This window comes from Argentina silus (assembly GCF_951799395.1).
Source record: "Argentina silus genome assembly, chromosome: 4".
In the NCBI taxonomy this organism is placed as follows: Eukaryota; Metazoa; Chordata; class Actinopteri; order Argentiniformes; family Argentinidae; genus Argentina; species Argentina silus.
The window spans coordinates 19,143,485-19,163,484 of record NC_139658.1 but is presented as its reverse complement, the minus strand read 5'-3'; the positions used below and the strand labels follow the sequence as shown (position 1 = coordinate 19,163,484).

Genomic DNA, 20,000 nt, shown 5'->3' with positions numbered 1-20,000 from the left:
GGAGAAATGTTTCATGAGCTTAGTCAAATAACACAGTTAGGAACCGGCCAGTGCAGTCCTGCACTACAAATGAATCTGTCCACAGCCAGACTGTATCACATCGCACACCCCAACAGGGAAGAGGAGTGCAGGTGCCCTGGGGGGGAGAGGAGATGGGATGTTGCTCTAGGAGAGGGCTGGCAGGGGGAGGTTAGTGGGAGATGGTATGGTAGAGTTAACAGGGCAGTGTGGACTCTTCACTGAAGTCTCAATCAACCTAGAGGGAATGGAGGACCTGAGGGAGGAGAGGAATAGGGGGGGGGGGGGGGGTGATAAAAGAATATAAGAAAGTAGGCTACTCACTCTCCACCACGGTCTTGCGGTCGGACCCGTCGTCGTTCATCTGCTGGATGTTGCCAAAGTGGATGTCGCTGAAGAAGATCCGATTGGCCCCTTTCCCGCCTCCGCCGCGGTAGTCGAAGGTGAGGGCGATGACGTTCTTCATGTGCTCCGGGTCCTCGAACGGTTTTATAGGCGCGTTGAGGTTGTTCTCGTCCGACAGGTGGACGCTCTTTAGGATAGTCCGCTCCGAGTAGAGCAGGTAGCCGTCGTAGTCGCGGCAGGCGCTCCCGTCCTCTGCCAGCATTCCGTGGGCGCAGGCGCACGTGCGCTGGCCATTGCCGCGGAAAAGGCAGAGCTGCTGGCACCCGCCGTTGTTGTCCTTACACACGTTGGTTCCTATAAAAGAGAGGAAGATATCAAATGTTACATATCACATTTCTCTCTCTCTCTATATATATATATAAATATATATATACACACACACACAGTGCTTTTGGAAAGTATTCAGACCCCTTCATCTTTTCCACATTTTGTATCCTATGTAAATCAGAGACCCTATAAAAACAAAGATATTAATTCCAGAATTACATGAACTATTATCCTTGCATTAAGATGGACTCAGTTCAACTTTTTGAGTGATTTGTTGATGACATTTTAGCATTTTAGCTCATTTTAAGAGTGTCATAGCAAAGGGTCTGAATACTTATGTACATGAGGTATTTCTGTATTTCAATTTTAATACATTTACTGAAATTTAAAAAAATAATAATAATAAACATTCTGGGGTATTGTGTGTGGATTGATGGCAAATTCTTTGGAATTTAATCCATTTTAAATTGAGTCTATAACAAAACAAAATGTGGAAAAAGTGAAGGGTCTGAATACTTTCCGAAGGCACTGTATGTACTATATGCCATATAGCTGTCGCTTTTATCCAAAGTGACTTACATTGCAGTGAGGACATGCATTTTTTAGTATATATGGTCCCAGCGGGAAGCGAATCCACAGCCTAAGCGTTCCTAGCACCATGAGCCACAGAGGACCAGTATATCAATTTCGATACATTAATTCTATTCTATTCATCCTATATTCTACGAATACTGTTTGATTCCAAATCACATCAAACAATTGGTTTGGGATATCGTGGCTGCCCCCTGTAAACCAAATCAAAGCAGATTTGATGAATGAATGATTCAGGCCCACCTTGCTGCCTGGCCCTGTTGAAGACTTTGATGTCTTTGAGCTGTACTCCAATGCCTGTACGCAGAGACACTGATTCTGTGGCGTTGTCTTTGTTGCCTCTCTTGATGGAGCCATTGGCATGGGTCCTGAGAGAGAGCAGAGAGAGACATGACATCACAGAGATAGAGAGAGAGAGAGAGACAGAGAGAGACATGATATCACAGAGATAGAGAGAGAGAGAGAGACAGAGAGAGAGACAGACCCCAGAGGAGAAGGATGATGACAGAAGAGAGGGAATAAATCACGGTTACAGTAAACTAATGGGAGAGGATGTCAGCGAAAGGCAGAGACAGAGACAGATAGAGAGGAGACTGAGACAGAGAGACAGAGAGAGAGAGGGAAGAGAGAGAAAGACACAGATAGAGAGGAGACTGAGACAGAGAGACAGAGAGAGAGAGGGAAGAGAGAGAAAGACACAGATAGAGAGGAGACTGAGACAGAGAGACAGAGAGAGAGAGGGAAGAGAGAGAAAGACACAGATAGAGAGGAGACTGAGACAGAGAGAGAGACAGAGAGAGGGAAGAGAGAGACAGAGAGAGAGACAGAGAGAGAGACAGAGACAGATAGAGAGGAGACTGAGACAGAGAGAGAGACAGAGAGAGGAAACTGAGACAGAGAGAGAGACAGAGAGAGGGAAGAGAGAGAAAGACACAGATAGAGAGGAGACTGAGACAGAGAGACAGAGAGAGGGAAGAGAGAGAAAGACACAGATAGAGAGGAGACTGAGACAGAGAGAGAGACAGAGAGAGAGAGGCAGAGAGAGAGAGAGGCAGGCTGACCTGTCGCTCCAGTAGATGTAGCTCTCAAACACTGAGACAGAGAACATGTCCATGTTGTTGTTGGCTAGGACCACCTCCCTGTTTTCTCCTGTCTCCAGGTTGATGCGTTCAATCTTGTCTGTGCGAGCATCACACCAGTACAGCAGACCATCCTGCAAACACACACACACACACACAGGTAAAATGAATCCAATGGAAAAGTGTGTGTAATGGGTAATGTCTGTGTATAATATACTTGCTAGTGAATGGACAGTGTGTGTGCATGTGTGTGTGTGTGTGTGTGTGTGTGTGTGCGTGTGTGTGCATACTGCCCTCTATACAGTACCTGGTAGTCAATGGAGATGCCGTTAGGCCAGCTTATACTGTTGTTGACCAGCACGGCCCTCTGAGTACCGTCCAGACGAGACCTCTCGATGCGTGGGTACTGACCCCACTCTGTCCAGAACAGATACCTGCTCACACACAAACACACACATATAGGAGTAAAAGTGAGTTTTACAGCTAGCTACAGTACCCCTACCCCCCGGCATTCAACAAGGTTTTATTCCACCACGATTGCAACGTTTAACTACATTCCTCCCTGTCCTCTCACTCCTCACCCTTTCTCTGGGTGGACAGTGATGGCACGAGGCTTGTCCAGGCCCTGGGAGATGACCACATATCGGAAGGAACCATTCAGTCTGGCTACCTCGATCACGTCAAAGCCCTGGTCAGTCCAGTAGATGTTCCCTGTGGGGGAGGAGGAGGGAGAAGTGATACAATACAGTTGCCGTACTGCAAATACATGTGAAGACAATGTGTGTGAGAACAAAGTACCGTAGTGTATTTATTTCAAAAGTGTCTTGGCGTCTGCACCAAAGGGACATGAAAACATGCAGTGTTTGTTGATGTGGAGGTGTTGTTGTATTGTGTGGTGTAGTGGGTTGATGGTGTCGTGCGGTGGGGGGGGGGGGGGGGGGGGTTTCCAAAGCGGAATATTTGATTGCTGGGATGAGGGTGTAATGCTGCTGCAGTATTCATTACTCATCCGGCTTGCAGTGAAGATCACACCCCTGTCATGTGATCTGATTATTCAACCTCTCTTCCCCTCTCTCTCCTCTCCCTCTCTCTGTCTCTAACCTTTCCTCACTTTCCCCTTCTGTCTGTCTGTGTGTGTGTGTGTGTGTGTGTGTGTGTGTGTGTGTCTCTCTCTGAGGTGTGTGCGTAGGTGTGCGTGCCTGTGAGCCCATGAGTGTGCTTGCCAGTGAGCGCATGTGTGCATATGTGTGTGTGTGTGTGTGTGTGTGTGTATGTGTGTGTGTGTATGAGTGTGTATGTGTGTGTGTGTGTGTGTGTGTGTGTGTGTGTGTGTGTGTGTGTGTGTGTGTGTGTTTGCCTCACCAGCTATCCAGTCCACAGCGATGCCCTCCACCCTGCCGATGCCGTTGGTGACCACGTCCTCTCTCCAGGTCTGGTCTCTCTTCGCTCTGCTGATGGTGCTCAGGCCCATGTCCACCCAGTAGATGGTGTCATTGTCTGGAGGTGGGGAGAGACAGGGCCATGAGAACAGAAAACTATACAACTAAACTAATGTTTCTATCATACTGTCTGTCTGTATATCTTCATAGATACTGTATATCCATGTGTTACATCTAAAAAGCAAGGGAACAGTTAAAACAGTCTGTTAAATATATGAAATTCCATGTTGTGTGTGTGTGTGTGTGTGTATGTTGTGTACCTGCATGGAAGTCGATCCCGACGGCCAGGGAGGTGCCCGACACGGGCACCAGGGCGTCAGACTTGTCAGAGGGGTCCAGAGGGATGCCTCGGATGCCCTCGTGCACAGAGTACAGCAGGAAGGAGCCCACGCCTGTGGCCAAGCAAAACATTACCCAGAGTTGATCATTTTGTATATAGGTACAGTGTGAGCACTCTCAGGACACAACAGACACATGGACTGTAAACCGTGGATCAGGGGAGGCTGGAGGAGGAGGAAACATGGAGGAGAATGGTTCTCATTGTAATGGAAGCAACGGAATGAAGAACGGTATCAAACACATCCAAATAAAGTATTCCAAATGTTATTTTATGTGCAGATGTGTGTGTGTGTGTGTGTGTGTGTGTGTGTGTGTGCGTGTGTGTGTCTGCGTGTGTGTGTTTGTGTTTGTGTCTGCGTGTGTGTGTGTGTGTGTGTATGTCTGCATGTGTGTGTGTGTGTGTGTGTGTGTGTGTCTGCGCGTGTGTGTTTGTGTTTGTGTCTGCGTGTGTGTGTGTGTGTGTGTATGTCTCACCCTCGCAAGACTGCTGGCCGCTGCGGAGGCTGTATCCGGCGGTGCACATGCAAGACCTGGTGGTGGGGGAGGTGGGGAGGCACAGCTGGGAACAGTCTCCGTTGTTATTACTGCACAGATTGCTGCCTGGAAACACAAGCGAAAAAAACACACATAAACAGTGGAGTACAGAAACAGAAGATACACATCACAACAAGTACAGACATTCAGTCCCTCGCAGAGAAACAAAGGAGCACTGCTTTAATAATAGATGGTGCATGAGAAGTACTCAGACACACGCGCACCGTCACACACACACAGACGTGCACGCACACAGACGCACGCGCACACCGACACACACACACACACACACCTTTCTGCACTGTCTCGTTGTAGATCTTCATGTGCATCATGGGGGAAGTGCTGTTCCTCAGGACCTTCCAGTTGCCTCCGTCCTTCTTGTCACATGTCCCTATCTGGTCGGTGCCCTGGTCCGCCCACCACAGCTTCTCTCCTACAGCACAGCACACACAGCCAATCAGAACATGACACATCACCACAGGATGACCAATCAAAAACAACCCTAACCCATTCTATCAATAATCACATTTAAAAAAAAAAAACGATTACCCCCCCCCCCCCCCCAATCTACAGTTTTAGGTATTTTCAGTTTTCAAACACACAAGAACAGGATGGATGGTCTAGTGACAAGTACAGGGTCACTTTAGAGCCACGTACCCATAACAGCCAGCGCCGTGGCCTTGGTCAGTTTGCCCTTGACCCCCTCCAGCACCTCCAGTTCAGACCCGTCCAGCTTACAGCGGCTGATGGTGCTGTTCCCGGAGCTGATCCAGTACAGCTGCTCTGTGTCAAAGTCAATGGACAAGCCTGGAGAAGGGAGGGAGGAAATAAACATAAGTATGACCTTGTTACTCACCGATGGGGTGAAGGAGGGTTAGGGTTGGACCCCCTATCGTGTGCTCTGGTGCTCAGGGTCACTCACCCACGGGGCCTTTCTGGTTGGTGAAGAGGACGCTGCGGTTACCGCCGTCTGTGTTGGCAACGCTGATGTTGTCTCCGTCTGTCCAGTAGAGCTTCCTAGAAGACAGAAAACACAGACCGTCAGTAAACCCAAGACGCATTGAAAGAGAGAATGTTTCGCTTAGTAGTCTGCATCATCATCATGACACTCTCATGAAGGGTTCGGCAGGGGTGAGATGAGACATTTTCAGAGAATAAGGAAAAAAACCACAAGAGAAGCTTAAAGTGAGGATCCGCCTGCACATGTTGAACCACCAACATGAATGAATTTCAAAGACTGTCCCCACATACAGTACCACTCAAAAGTTTGGACACACCTTCTCATTCAATGGTTTTTCTTTATTTTTATTATTTTCTACATTGTAGATTAATATTGAAGACATCAGAACTATGAAGGAACACATATGGAATTATGTAGTAAACAAAAAAGTGCGAAACAAACCAGAATATGTTTTATATTTTAGATTCTTCAAAGTAGCCACCTTTTGCTTTGATGACAGCTTTGCACACATACAGTACTGTATCTAATCAGATACAGAGTGTACTAGTGGGCACTCTTTTTGCAGGCATGATTTAGTACAGAGTAGGTAGACGTTGATGCGTGTGCGCACACACGCGCGCACGCACACACACACACACACACAGTGTGATTGCTTTAGCATGTGTGTCACTCTGTTTAGATCAAGGGAATATTTATCCTCCACCCCCTCTCCCCACTTCCTCTCAAAAAACAACCACTTCCACCGCACCCTACGTTTGTTTAGTTATCATGCATTTGAATAAAGTTCCTGCAAAACATTTAAACCTCCCACTCTCTCTCATGTCTGTCTGTCCCCAACCCCCCCTTTTCCTGGCCCCCGGCCCACTCCACACTTATTCTAGGTGGTGTGTGTGTGTGTGTGTGTGTGTGTGTGTGTGTTTTCTGGTACAAAAGAGGATAGGGCTGCAGCATATGGATCGTGCATCTGTTTCTTGTTTTCCCCCATGCAAACAAAGCCAAAATCGGAAACATTCCTGCAGTTAAGTAAGTCTTTAAAAAAAACAAAAAGGCAGAGGCATTCATAAAAGAAAATATCCCTTCTACGTCCACCCCACACATATTCACAAACACACACAAACACACACACACATATGCACACACAAAGACAAACACATAAACACACAGAATGTCTGCTAGTGATTTACTCAGCGGAAAAGAAGAGGGCCTGCTGAGAGAGAGAGAGACAGAGAGAGAGAGACAGAGAGAGAGAGAGAGACAGAGAGAGAGAGAGAGAGACAGAGAGAGAGAGAGACAGAGAGAGAGAGAGAGAGACAGAGAGAGAGAGAGAGACAGAGACAGAGAGAGAGACAAGAGATTTTAAACAGAAAGCGAGTGAGAGAAAGCGAGAGTGAGAAAGTCCAAGAGAAAGTGAGAGAGAGGGAAAGTGAGACAAAGAGAGAGAAAGAGAGAGAGAGTGAGAAAGTCCAAGAGCGAGTGAGAGAGTCCAAGAGAGAGTGAGAGAGAGGGAAATTGAGACAGAGAGAGGAGGCCAGTGTGTGACAGCGTGTAAATAATGTATAAGTGCTGTCTGGCTCTGAGCACAGCAGCCATCTGTTGAGAAAGAGAGAGAGAGGAATGGAGGAAGAGAGAGAGGGAGGGAGATGAAAAGGGAGAGATGAGAGAGAAATTGGAGTCCCTGCCAGAGCGAGAGAGCTGCCAGAGGTCAGCCACCATCTAAACTATCCTGCCTGTCATGGCAGTAGGAAGTCTGACAGCCTGTCTGTGTGTCTGTGTGTGTGTGTGTGTGTGTGTGTGTGTGTGTGTGTGTGTGTGTGTGTGTGTGAGAAGGGTGGGTTAGAGGTGAAAACAGCAGGGTGTCTGATAGTCTTTTTTGAAAGCTGCATTGATCACAGTATGACGTTATCTCTGTTCTGTGTGTATATACGTGTGTGTGTGTGTGTGTGTGTGTGTGTGTGTGTGTGTGTGTGTGTGTGTGTGTGTGTGTGTTACCTACCCCAGTATTGGGTGCAGCACCAGACAGTGTGGTTTATCCAGGCCCTGGATGACTGCGTTCTTGAATGACCCGTCCAGTCTGGCCACATTGATCTGTTTCTTATTGGCGTCATAGCTGGTCCAGAACAGGTTCCTGGACACCCAGTCCACTGCCAGACCATGGGCGTTAGGCAGGTCTAGCCAGGGCAAACACACACACACACACACACACACACACACACACACACACACACACACACACACAAATTATTTTATGAGAGAATGCAAAAACCAGCAGTACGTCAACTTCTAACAAATAAGCAGACCAATAGAAAAGTGTGCTACGCAACCAAGCGCCCCAGCTGTTCATTTCTATAAAAATATGACCTCCATCAAAAAGCAACAACAGGCTCGTACAAGACTGTCCTGTCAGTGGCATATTATGGTCATCATCTGAGTGATCTACCTATCACCTTCTGCCGTAGATTGAAGACCCATCTCTTCAGGCTACATCTTAACTGTCCCCCTAAAGACCTCTTCATCCCCACTACCCACCTGAACAAGTTTCTGTAAATAAATTAATAATAATAAAAATAGATATTCCTTCTTCTAGCATTGTGACTGCCAATAGCCCCTGGTCCTACCATCGATTACTTTTTCTCATGATGACTGATGGATAGATGATTCACTTACTTAGACAAATGTATTTGTTGTAAGTCGCTTTGGATAAAGGTGTCTGCTAAATGCCATAAATGTAAATGTGAGAAAATGTAAAATGATTTTAGCCAAACGTCTGTTCATTCATCCCTTCCTTCCTTCCTACCGGCAGACACCACCGTCTCCACCCCGGTCCCGTTGATGAAGGCTCTCTTGATGGTCTGCGTCCGTACGTCTGACCAGTAGATGCGGTGCTCCTGGGAGTCGTAGTCCACCACCGTCACGTTATCAATGTCTGGCACGGTGAAGGAGATGATGTAGTTGTAGTAGGGGTTGTCTATGTCCACGCCTCGGATCTCGATCTGACGGGCATACAGTAGGAACTGGCGAGACTCTGGAGAGAGAGAGAGAGACAGAGAGAGAGAGAGAGAGAGAGAGAGACAGAGAGAGAGAGAGAGAGAGAGAGAGAGAGAGAGAGAGAGAGATAGAGAGAGACAGACAGAGAGAGACAGAGAGAGATAGAGAGAGAGAGATAGAGATAGAGAGAGAGAGAGATAGAGAGAGAGAGACAGAGAGAGACAGACAGAGACAGAGAGAGATAGAGAGAGATAGAGAGAGAGAGATAGAGAGAGAGAGACAGAGAGAGATAGATAGAGAGAGAGAGAGACAGACAGAGAGAGACAGAGAGAGATAGAGAAAGAGAGAGACAGACAGAGAGAGATAGAGAGAGAGAGAGAGAGAGAGAGAGAGGAGAGGTAAGAGAGAGGTGATGAGGACATTGACAGCATGTCTGTATGAAGGAGAACGTGTTTTTAATCCATCCAGTTAAAGTTCAAAAGCTTTATTGTCCATTTTTTTGGGGAAGGAAGGAAGGGGGGTAAAACATGTACATGTGTATTTGGCTTTTATGGCTTGCGCCACAAAACACATCAAACACAGAACACCAGAAAAGCCACGAGCTGAGGGTTGGCAGACGGAGCGGAGTCGCGCCCTTCCCGCCATGGATGTTCTGAGCCGTATCAAGGACTCACAAGTCCAAGCATCTGTATGTCCTCGAAAACATGTTGACATTTTGTACTTATGTCCCTCCCACGTCAGCATCCAATGAACACAGTCACTTATCGCACCAACTGATACCGGCAGTGAGGACTGATTGTGTTTGGCACGCTAACTCAATGACAGAGCGATGACTCTGCCCTAAATGAATTCAGTCAGCGCTGAGGCATGATATCTGCATTATGCTGAACAGTGTCATTACCGTGTGTGTGTGTGTGTCTGTGTGTGTGTGTGTGTGTGTGTAGGAATGGCAGTAATGACTGTTCTGCCCATCTGTATCAGATAGCCCAGGCTTGGATGTGAATGGTTGAGAGTTGTGGCTGATGCCTGCATTAGACAGAGTGTGGCTCTCCATCCCATTACCCCCAAAGATAATAGAAACTGCTCCCCTGAATACTAAACTCACACACAGAGACAAAACACACAGTTTGCCTCAAACCATCACTGTGGTACAATGCCAAAAAAGTGAGAGAATGTAGTATTGCGTGTATGTGTGTGTGTGTGTGTTTGTTTGTATGTATGTATGTAGGCTGTGACACAGCGGCAGGGATTCAGGGGGATCAGCAGAGAGAACCCGATCCTGTGGGATGTGTGTGGTGAAGCTGTGTGTTCAGCCTGGACCGCTGCTGTGGGGATAAACCTCCGTACGTAGGTACTGAGACCTGAATTATCTCTCTCACTCACTCACACACACACTCACTCACACTCACACACACACACACACACACACACACACACACACACACACACACACACACACACACACACACACACACACACACACCTGCAATGATAGGAATCATGCTGTGTGCCACTTCAAAATACAGCACTCTGCCAAGACAAACACACAGGGCAGTAGACAATCTGCCAGCTCAGGAGAGAAAGGGAGAGTGTGGAAAAAGTTTCTGTAAATAAATTAATAAAAAAATAAAAAAAGATATTCCTTCTCTTAGCATTGTGACTGTCAATAGCAGTGTGTGTGGGGGGGCTGTTTGTAATTACTGGTGCAGTTTGTGTGTGTGTGTGTATGTCTGTGTGTGCACGCACGCTATGTGAAGTACTATAGGTGTGTGTGTGTTGTTACCGTAACAGGTGTGTTTGTTGGTGCCCAGCTTCATGAGGTGAGGGCAGGCGCAGGAGAAGGTCTGGTTGTAGTTGATCAGACACAGGTGAGAGCACGGGCCCATCCCATCATTGGCAGCACACGGGTTAGGAGCTGTAGAGGAGGGAGGGCGGGAGGGAGGGCGGGAGGGAGGGAGGGAGCGGAAAGATAAATGAGAGGCACACACAATATGCATATAAAATACCCTTTTTGTCATTCTCTCTCATAAATAAATGGGGGGCTTTTTTATGCGTGACCATTTTGAGTGTGAGTGCTTGTGACAAGGGAGGTCAGATGCGCTTCCCTCATCAGTGACACATTGACAGCTCCTAGCTAGTCTATCACATGACAGCTCCTAGCTAGCCTATCACATGGCTGCTTTGTGACTCTGGTCACTTTGGTCTGTCTCTAGAGAGTAGAGGTAGCAGTCTGGCCAGGCCTTGGGGGAAATGGACTGAAATTAACACAGAAGGTCACTCAAGGTAAGTCCTGCTGTATGTGGGGATCTATGTTTGCAGTTTGCACTCTACTGACTGTCTGTCTGTATGTCTGTGTGGTTTTGTGCGTGAATGTGTGTGTGTGTGGGTGTGTGTTTGTCCTACCCTGGGGCTGTCTGGAGGGATGATAGACCTGCAGGTCAAAAGGTTGTGTGTTGGTTCTCTGGACCACAGTGACATTGTTGCCGGTCCATTTGTTGGCCTTGGCCAGTGTGTTGGTCCTCCAGTCCGTCCAATAAACCTCTCCCCCGTACATAGTGACGGCGAATGGGTGCGACAGGTATTCGTGTCCCCTCAGCACCTCTATCAGCCCAGAACCATCGTACTTCGCTGAGTAAATGGCGTCAGACCTAGAGGATGGACAACATGATAGAATAAGTTCACAATACGTGTGTGTGTGTGTGTGTGTGTGTGTGTGTGTGTGTCCTCTCTCTAACCTGGCGTCGATCCACAGGATGCGGAGCTCCAGGTAGTCAACAGTGAGTCCATTGGGCCAGCCTCCATTTCCTGTCTCCTTGTGGATGGTCGTCCTACCCTCCCCACTCATCGACGCCGCCTCGATCCTCGGCATACTGGCGTCCCAGTCCGTCCAGAACAGGATCCTACACACACACACACACACACACACATGGAGTATACAGTACTCTTTATATGTTGGACAATAACACTGGGTTGAGCTGTACCAATGCCAATAAAACATAGGTAGCAAGGGAAAGTCAATTTAAACAGAAATCCAAACTAATTCCCGTAAGGTATTTTGCCTCAGTCCCCCCCCCACCACAGTCTATCCCCTGCTGGTTCTCACCCGTAGCGGGGGTCCAGAGCGATGGCGCGGGGGTGCTCCACCTCCCCAGCCAGGAGGGTGGTCCTCATGGTGCCGTCCAGCTTGGCCACCTCGATCTGGTCCAGGTTACTCTCCACCCAGTAGATGTTTCCTGCTATCCAGTCCACTGCCAGGCCCTCCGGAGTGGCCAGGCCATACTGGATGACCACGTCAAAACTGGTCAGGGCTGGGACATGGAAAGGAAGAGGGGCAGGTTAGGGAAAGAGAGAGAGAGAGAGAGAGAGAGAGAGAGAGAGAGAGAGAGAGAGAGAGAGAGGATGGGGCAGAGGATAGAAGAGGAAAGAAAGATGGAGAGGGAGTTAATTTGATCATGGGCTTTGCTGTGTCATTCCTCCTCCTGTGACTGCAGGAGTATTCACGCTCTGCCCTCAAATGCCCTCTGCCTCCTGGCCATCAATTCTTAATGAATTGATTGATAAAGTGCCATCATTACAATTAACAAATCCCCCTTGGCCACATGTCCCTTCCCATTGTCTGTGTGTTACGAGTCAGATCCTGAGAAAAAAAACAAACAAACAAAGTGGCATAGTTTGTATACCAACGCAGTGCCAACTACCCAGGCAGCAATCATCCCGCTAACAGGATGTTTCCTACACCAGTATGGGCCTGTGTAAACACACAAAACGAGGAGCCAGGGCAAACAAGAAACAGGAGGAGCAAAACACAAAACACTTCTCCCTTTCATCCCCCTCTCTCACCCGTTCATTTTTTCCATTCCAGGTCCCTAATCAAAAGAGAACGGTCTAATCATAGAGACTAGTCATTATCCTAACCGGGGCAGTGAAGAAAGAAAGAAATGGACAGACAGACTGACAGACACAGACATGCACACACACAACACACACGCTCATTATGCCCCCCTGCTGTAATGAGGGTCTCATGTGCTCTATACTGTAGATTGACTTTGATTGATTGGTTTTGCCTCTTTGAAGGTAGCTGTTAAGTTTTGATTGATTGGTTTTGCCTTTTTTTTAAGGTGGCTGTGTGGTTTTGATTGATTAGTTTTGTCTTTCGGCAAATGCTGGACCATCTGTTTTGTTGTTTACCAGCTTCCCCCACAGCAGCAGGTAGGCCTACAGAACAATATAACTACTATTCCCAGAATTCCCAACTGTGGAGACATTTGGGAGATTAGATGAGTCATCGTGAAAGTTTGCGCTCTCTCTCAGAAGGGAAAGAAATGTGCTTTTGTTGACGAGGGATGCTACTTTGGCATATTTCCCAGTCCATTCATTCATCATTGCCGTATGGACTAATGGCATATGGCCAACCAACCCCTGTACCTAATCGCTTAGTTTGCACATTACATTAAGTACATTAAGCTTGCTTACTTCTCACTTGGACAACACGGAATTAGTTACTGTTAAGAATGTGTTGACTGGTCAAACAAGGTCAAACAAGGTCAAAATAACCAGTCACCTCACCTCCGTTCTCTGACAGTTTCCCCCGGTAGATCTTGTCCTCCACCACGTCGGTCCAGTAGAGAGAGCTCTCGGCAAGGTGGAAGTCCAGGGCGATGGTGTTCCTGAGGCCAGGCACCAGGACGCTGAACTCCCCCTTGTTCAGGTCAATACGCCTGATCTCATGGCGGTTGGAGAAGATGATGAAGGGTTTGAAGGGATCTGAGGGAGAAGAGAGGAGGTACCATCAGCCATGAAGACATGTCAATAAGGGAAACACAGACCAGTAGTTGGGGGTCAACTCTTATCAAAGGTTTTACTTACGATGACTGTGATGTACAGTTTATTCGTGGACTTCAGACAAATTAACTCTTTGTAAGTCGCTTTGGTTAAAAGCCTCTGATAAATGACTAACATGACTTTCAACTCCTCCGCATCAATTCAGGGAGTGAATTCAAAGCAGAAATCAAATGGCTAAACATAGAGCTTTCCTTCTCCTGGCTTTGACTTCAAATGGTTCCCACCAACTGAGCTTGTTAATAGTCAGCAAAGCGGCTGCAGCCATGTTCGCGGTACGCAACTGTACTGTGTGTGTGTGTGTGTGTCTTAATGATAATCCTCGGTAATTAAAACCCTGTGTAAAATGGAGCTGGAGTTATCTGTGGCTTGCAGACAGTTTGATGAATGGTTGTGTGTGGTTGACGCTTCTTCTAACTGGGGGTGCAGGCCTGAATCACTATGCAGGTTGAATCACTGACTAGCTTCTATAAGGGGGAAGCTGGCTTCCTTATGTGGGGAAAAACAGGGTGTTTTTAATGCAGACAGAGTTCTCCTAATCCCCCCCCCCCCCCTCCTATTTTCCTGTTACTTCTCTCTCCACTCATCTCTCCCACGTCTTACAATCCCTTTATCCCTCACTCTTTCCTCATTTCCCCCTTTTTTTTTTGTTGCTAGTTTTCTATTCATCTTCATCTCTCTTCTCTAAACCCTGTTTCTCACACCGTCATCCCTCTATCTCCCTCCTTTTCTCTCCATCTTCCCTCCCTCTGTTCTTAAGTCTCTTGTCCTCCCCTCAGGCTCTTTTCTCATCCTCATGTGAACACAGCCTCTAGCCTCTTCTCCCTCCCTCCCTCCCTCTTCTCCCCCTCCCTCCCTCCCCCTCCTCCTCCCCCTCCCCCTCCTCCCCCTCCCCCTCCTCCTCCTCCTCCTCCTCCTCCTCTCTCCCACAGTATGTCTATTGTACAGAAGAGTATCAGCAACACATAGTCCCATCGTTTGGCTCAGTGGGACGGGACCACTCTCTAACCACACAGCTTCCTGCCAGTGCATCTCTGCTCTGCTCTCTTCTCAACCCCGTCAACCAAAAACCACAACACTTCCTGGCCTTGAATCCTCTCTTCCCGTCCATCCATCTCCTGCCCTTCACGGGAACCCAAACCCCAAACACCTCTCTCACATGCCCCACACCCATCATCCATCATGGGGCTGTCATTCCTCACTCACTGCCAGTGTCCTCTGCACTCTCAGAATTCCCGACTTTCCCTCATTTCATCCCAAACCATAATTTCTGGCCACAAACCCCCCTCTTCTCTCCCTCCCCATTTCACACTCTCTGACCTCCCACGTCTCTTCATTGCCTTCTCCCTCCCTCCCTCTCTCTCTTCTCCCTGTTCCTCTCACACCCACTCCCCCCTCCCCCCTCCCTCCCTCCCTCCCTCTGTCCTCACCGGTGCTCTTGCAGTTCTCCATGTCTGGCTCCAGTTCCCAGCCCTCATAGCAGGAGCACTTGACGCTGAACTTGTCCTGTTCGCAGCGCTGGCTGCACTTGAGGTGCTTGGCACAGAAGCTCTGGATGGTACAGGTCTTGTTGTCGTTGCCCAGCTCCATGCCCAGTGGGCACGAACACACCACGCCCTCGCCAGGGGCCACCGTGCAATTATGGCTGCAGTCCCCATTATCCAGCGAGCACAGGTCTGGAACAGAGAGAGAGAGAGAGTTGGGAACAGAGAGAGAGAGAGAGAGAGGGAGTTGAGAAAAGGGGATAAGGAGGCGGGGGGGGGGGGGGGGGGGATAAGGTCACATTTGACAACAACATAATATTATGTACTTGAATTTCAAATGTCAGTGTGTGTGGAACACAACAAAGCTTATCTGCTGATCTCCTTCTTGCTTGTTGGAAGCAGCAGTGCCCCATGGGTAATGGAGTTGGTAGCGGCAACGGGACCTACCGCAGAGTTTCTCGTCTGAGCCGTCGGGGCAGTTGTCGGTGCCGTCGCACAGCTTCTCGGCGGGCAGGCAGATGGTGGAGTCGTTGGCGCACACGTGGTGGGAGAGCTTACACACCAGCGCCTCGCAGTTGTCCTCGTCCGAGTTGTCCTCGCAGTCGCTGTCCCCGTCACACACCCACGCCTTGCTGATGCAGCGTGCTACAGACAGGGTTAAAGGGCTGAGGTGAGACCTGACAGGCTGGATACACTACACAACACATTTCCAACGTGGCAAAAAAAACTAAACAAAGTTCTCTCTTGTTAGCTTAAAACAGAAACAGGCCGCATTTTGAGGTTCTGTCTCCTCACCAGAGTCTCTGCAGCCAAATTTGACGGCCGGGTCACACATGTGCGTGACGCCCTCACAGTTCTTCTCGTCGCTCAGGTCCATGCAGTCCGTGTCGCCGTCGCAGCGCCAGCGCATGGGGATGCACAGGCCGTCCATGCGACACTGGAACTCATCTGTGTGACAGCCGCCTGGCGGACGTGTGGCTGGGGAGAGAGACACAGAGAGAGAGAGAGACACAGAGAGACACAGAGAGAGAGAGAGACACAGAGAGACACAGAGAGAGAGAGAGACACAGAGAGACACAGAGAGAGAGAGACACAGAGAGACACAGAGACACACAGAGAGAGAGAGAGACACAGAGACACACAGAGAGAGACACAGAGAGAGAGAGAGAGAGAGACAGAGAGACACAGAGAGAGAGAGAGAGAGAGAGACACAGAGAGAGAGAGAGAGAGAGACACAGAGAGACACAGAGAGAGAGAGAGAGAGACACAGAGAGACACAGAGAGAGAGAGAGAGAGAGACAGAGAGACACAGAGAGAGAGAGAGAGAGAGAGACAGAGAGACACAGAGAGAGAGAGAGAGACAGAGAGACACAGAGAGAGAGAGAGAGAGAGAGAGAGAGAGAGACAGAGAGAGAGAGAGAGACACAGAGAGAGAGAGAGAGAGAGACAGAGAGAGACAGAGAGAGAGAGAGAAATAGAGAGGTGGTATTAAAATGGAGTAGGATTTCAGGCAAAGTATGGATTTTCATTCATCATCATATACGCATAATACTCTTTATGAAGGTGACAGATAAAACATGGCTGAATGTGTGTCACACTCTGAGGAAGGCCATTGAGCCAAAACACCCGTGGCAGAAAAACGTCACAGCAATGACAGAACAGTGTGCGACTTCAATTGTCATTACGTCGCAAGTCAGCACCTCGCCTTGGGTGTGCGCTCTTTATTTTCTTCATCCTGAATGTGTGTGACTAACAGACACTGCTGCGGTGCACCATGGTCCCAGAGAGGAGAGAGGAGAGGTGGGACAAATCAGACAGTTCACAGCCACTCAGCCACGTGCTTCATTAGGACACTCTCCCCCCCCAGCCTCCCCTCTCCCCCCCCCCATTAGGACACTCTCCCCCCCCAGCCAGAGATCTCACAGCCAGCTCACTGTGTCAGTCACATCCTCTCACCTCCCACTGTGGAGCAGCGCAGGGGAAACAATGTCACCCGCTTCTCACCCAGAGAACATTCCAGATTCCGCTAGGACATCACGCTTCGGCAGTGTGACACCTGGTCGTCACTAAAGCATCCCAGCGCTGGCCAGAAGAGGCAGACTAATAGGGAACTGGCATAGTCAGAGACCTGCGTTGCAAAAGTCAGGGTTTGGCATGTGTTTGGGAGTGCACAGAGGGGGTGAGGGGCACCGACAATGCCCTCAGAGACAAAGGTGAGATGAGTCATTCATAAACACAGTGCGGTACATCAATCACACCATTACCAGAGTGCTGACATTCACTTACGACCTGGCACGGCTAAATGAATGCAAATGACTGACCTAGACGCCCACGCGTCAGAGGTTGGCAGAGGAACAATGGCAGGGGCGATGCAAAGCACTGAGGGACAGAGCTTTCACACGGATACAGTGGACGCTTCAGTGGATTGGCCAATAGACCCATCAGTAATTAAGAGAATCAATGAAAGATTTGGACATAAAAGGTCAATGGCTGGCATAAGGGAGGGAGGGAGGGTGTGTGTGTGTGTGTACATATGCCTTTTTGATAGACAGAGAACGTAAGCTTTAGAATGGTTGAAAGTGTGAAAGAGTATGAGAGGTGTGATTGGACCTGTGCCACTGTATGGGTGTAGAGCCTGATCTTTTCTCACACACACACACACGCACACAAACACACAAACACACACACACACACACACACACACACACACACACCTCCTCAGGCATCCTGCCTGCCTGTCCTCCTCTGACCTTCATTAAAACCTCAGAATTCCGCCTCTCCCACTCTGTGTACACCACGGGGGGGGCTAAACCCGGACTGGCCCATTAGCCAGCACCGCAAAAGTGTGTGTGGGGAGGGGGGGGGGGCGGGCTAGCTGCGATCCTAACTCTATGGTTACAGCCCACAGTGTAGATATGTGTATTCAAAACTCCCCCTGATACTCTATCACATTCAACCTGTCACTTTGATTTTTTTCGACCACTTTCATTTTCTTGCCTTAGAACCTGCGTAACAAATGTAATAGTGTGGTTTCCATAGTGAGCCACAAGAGACAGGGTTTTATTGAGTTCTCAGGTGTGGCTGCGGCCTTTTTTTTTTTTTGCTCCGCAAAGTACTGTAAACAATCCAGCAACAAGACCAATACACATAGTGTACTGCGCTGACGGAGGAGACAGACTGTGAGGTTGTTTCCCCAGTCTTAATTACATGGTGGGCTGAGGTCCTCCCAGATCAACATTCTAGATGGAGAGATGGGTTAAGAGACCACGGTTTGGATGTAATTACACGTCTGTTCCTCTGCTGGGGTCTTGAAGTTGTCTATCAAACCACAGCCTGCCATGGGAGACAGCCCCCCGCTTCCTCCCCCATAACACAGATATAGCATTTACACAACACATACTTATAGCATTTACATAACACTTCTGGCACTTTTGAGGGTTGTAGTTCTCCTGATAGTGGGTAAACAGCTCAACGCCCCCTGATTGGTGGGTTAGGGGGCTGAGGCTTACCCTGGTCGGTGTGTTATTTTTGGACTGGGACTGAGGACTCATTGTGGTTGGTGGGTTCCCCGGAGATGACACTCACCCTGATTGGTGCAGTTGGCGTGGGTCTCGTCGCTGTAGTCCCCACAGTCGTTGTCGCCATCGCAGGTCCAGTAGTCGGGGATGCAGCGGCCGCTGTTACACTTGAACTGAGCGCTGGAGCAGGAGTGGCTGCAGCCCGCCTCGTCACTGTTGTCACCGCAGTCGTTATCTGTAAACACAGACGCCGTCACATATCTTCCACGCACAGGTCGGAAACCATGAAGGTCAGACACACACACACACACATTCACTTATATGAGCAATACTTGTAAAATCACCCAGGTTATGTGCCTGGCTAAAAGTTCTTTTCCACAACAGTAGCTGTTAATACTGTACCGTACAACTATTGGTGATATTGGCTATATGCACACACACAAAAAACACCTTACACTTTAGATTACACTGAAATTCAACATGAGGAGAAAGAGGAAGGGAGAGTAAAATAAAATCACAGAAACTGCATAGATCAGACCATGCACCATGAGTGAATGTACCCAGGACTGATACATTGAGCTTGGCAATGGAGGAAATGCTTTCCACAAACACTTAGTTTCACCTCCTCGAAGCAGTGCAAGTAGGGATGTTTATCTGGTGGTGTTTATCTTCAGAGGGTCTACTGTCACATAGCCAGACTGTTAGCAGACAGGAGCACGCTATCGCTAACATTCAGGGAGTCAATTTGGTCCTTGTTATTCAATGAAGATAAACCACCACCCCAAACAACGCGATGCTCCTTTTCTGTGTGTTTCATTCTTGTAAAGTCCAATTCAATTACACTAGTAAAAGTCTCTGTCCCTGCATCAAGTGAGTGAGTAGCAGCAGTAGTGGCCTACATTAAGGTTATATTCAGATGACTAATAGAACTAGTGGTAAAGGGTAAAGCTGCCATTAGTAGGGAAGCAGCCCTGCTCCACCCAAACCTACCCCCCCCCCCCCCACCCAACCCAACCCCATAGGCAGCCCCTAGCGTCATGGCTATGGTGCATGTTGATCTATGCACTAACCGGTCGGGTTCGGACAATTCAACTCATCAGAGCCGTCCCCACAATCCTTTTCTGAAACACAGAACCAACGGAAGACAGCGGAGTGGGCGCACGGCACAATAACAACAACAACAACAACAACAACAAAAACAACAACACACATGGATCAACAAAAACACAAACACAATGGGCTGATGACATTAAGGAGAAAAGAAAGACACAAACCCACAAACATCCACTCACAAAAAGATAGAGGGAAGCTGGGACATTACCCAACATGCACAGCAACAGGCCAATGATGACAGACTGATGACTAGATGACACACACACAAACACAACAAGAACACAGAAGCAGCAGGAGGAGGAGGAGGAGGAGGAGGAGGAGGAGAAGGAGGGACAGAGACACTCACCATTGTCACAGCGCCAGTTGATATTGATGCAGCGTCCGTTGTTGCAGGTGAACTGGGTGAGGGGGAAGCAGGTGGGGTAGGC

The 20,000-nt window shown here is 48.6% G+C and overlaps 1 protein-coding gene across 1 annotated transcript in view; it reads right to left on the bottom strand.

The window, feature by feature from the left end:
* Positions 1 to 20,000, bottom strand: part of LOC310803800 (low-density lipoprotein receptor-related protein 1-like) — a 65,732-nt gene that overhangs the window by 26,502 nt on the left and 19,230 nt on the right. The window contains exons 15-37 of the mRNA XM_083668695.1: positions 19,919 to 19,999; positions 18,527 to 18,694; positions 15,737 to 15,919; positions 15,389 to 15,586; positions 14,888 to 15,133; positions 13,185 to 13,382; positions 11,722 to 11,926; positions 11,354 to 11,518; positions 11,022 to 11,266; positions 10,402 to 10,533; positions 8,428 to 8,655; positions 7,627 to 7,801; positions 5,595 to 5,689; positions 5,330 to 5,479; positions 4,965 to 5,105; positions 4,613 to 4,738; positions 4,060 to 4,191; positions 3,723 to 3,857; positions 2,942 to 3,071; positions 2,668 to 2,794; positions 2,343 to 2,494; positions 1,525 to 1,649; positions 343 to 717 (exon numbers count right to left, since the gene is read on the bottom strand). Of these exons, the coding sequence (XP_083524821.1) occupies positions 343 to 717; positions 1,525 to 1,649; positions 2,343 to 2,494; positions 2,668 to 2,794; positions 2,942 to 3,071; positions 3,723 to 3,857; positions 4,060 to 4,191; positions 4,613 to 4,738; positions 4,965 to 5,105; positions 5,330 to 5,479; positions 5,595 to 5,689; positions 7,627 to 7,801; positions 8,428 to 8,655; positions 10,402 to 10,533; positions 11,022 to 11,266; positions 11,354 to 11,518; positions 11,722 to 11,926; positions 13,185 to 13,382; positions 14,888 to 15,133; positions 15,389 to 15,586; positions 15,737 to 15,919; positions 18,527 to 18,694; positions 19,919 to 19,999 (3,912 nt within the window). The remainder of the gene's footprint in view (positions 1 to 342; positions 718 to 1,524; positions 1,650 to 2,342; positions 2,495 to 2,667; positions 2,795 to 2,941; positions 3,072 to 3,722; positions 3,858 to 4,059; positions 4,192 to 4,612; positions 4,739 to 4,964; positions 5,106 to 5,329; positions 5,480 to 5,594; positions 5,690 to 7,626; positions 7,802 to 8,427; positions 8,656 to 10,401; positions 10,534 to 11,021; positions 11,267 to 11,353; positions 11,519 to 11,721; positions 11,927 to 13,184; positions 13,383 to 14,887; positions 15,134 to 15,388; positions 15,587 to 15,736; positions 15,920 to 18,526; positions 18,695 to 19,918; position 20,000) is intronic.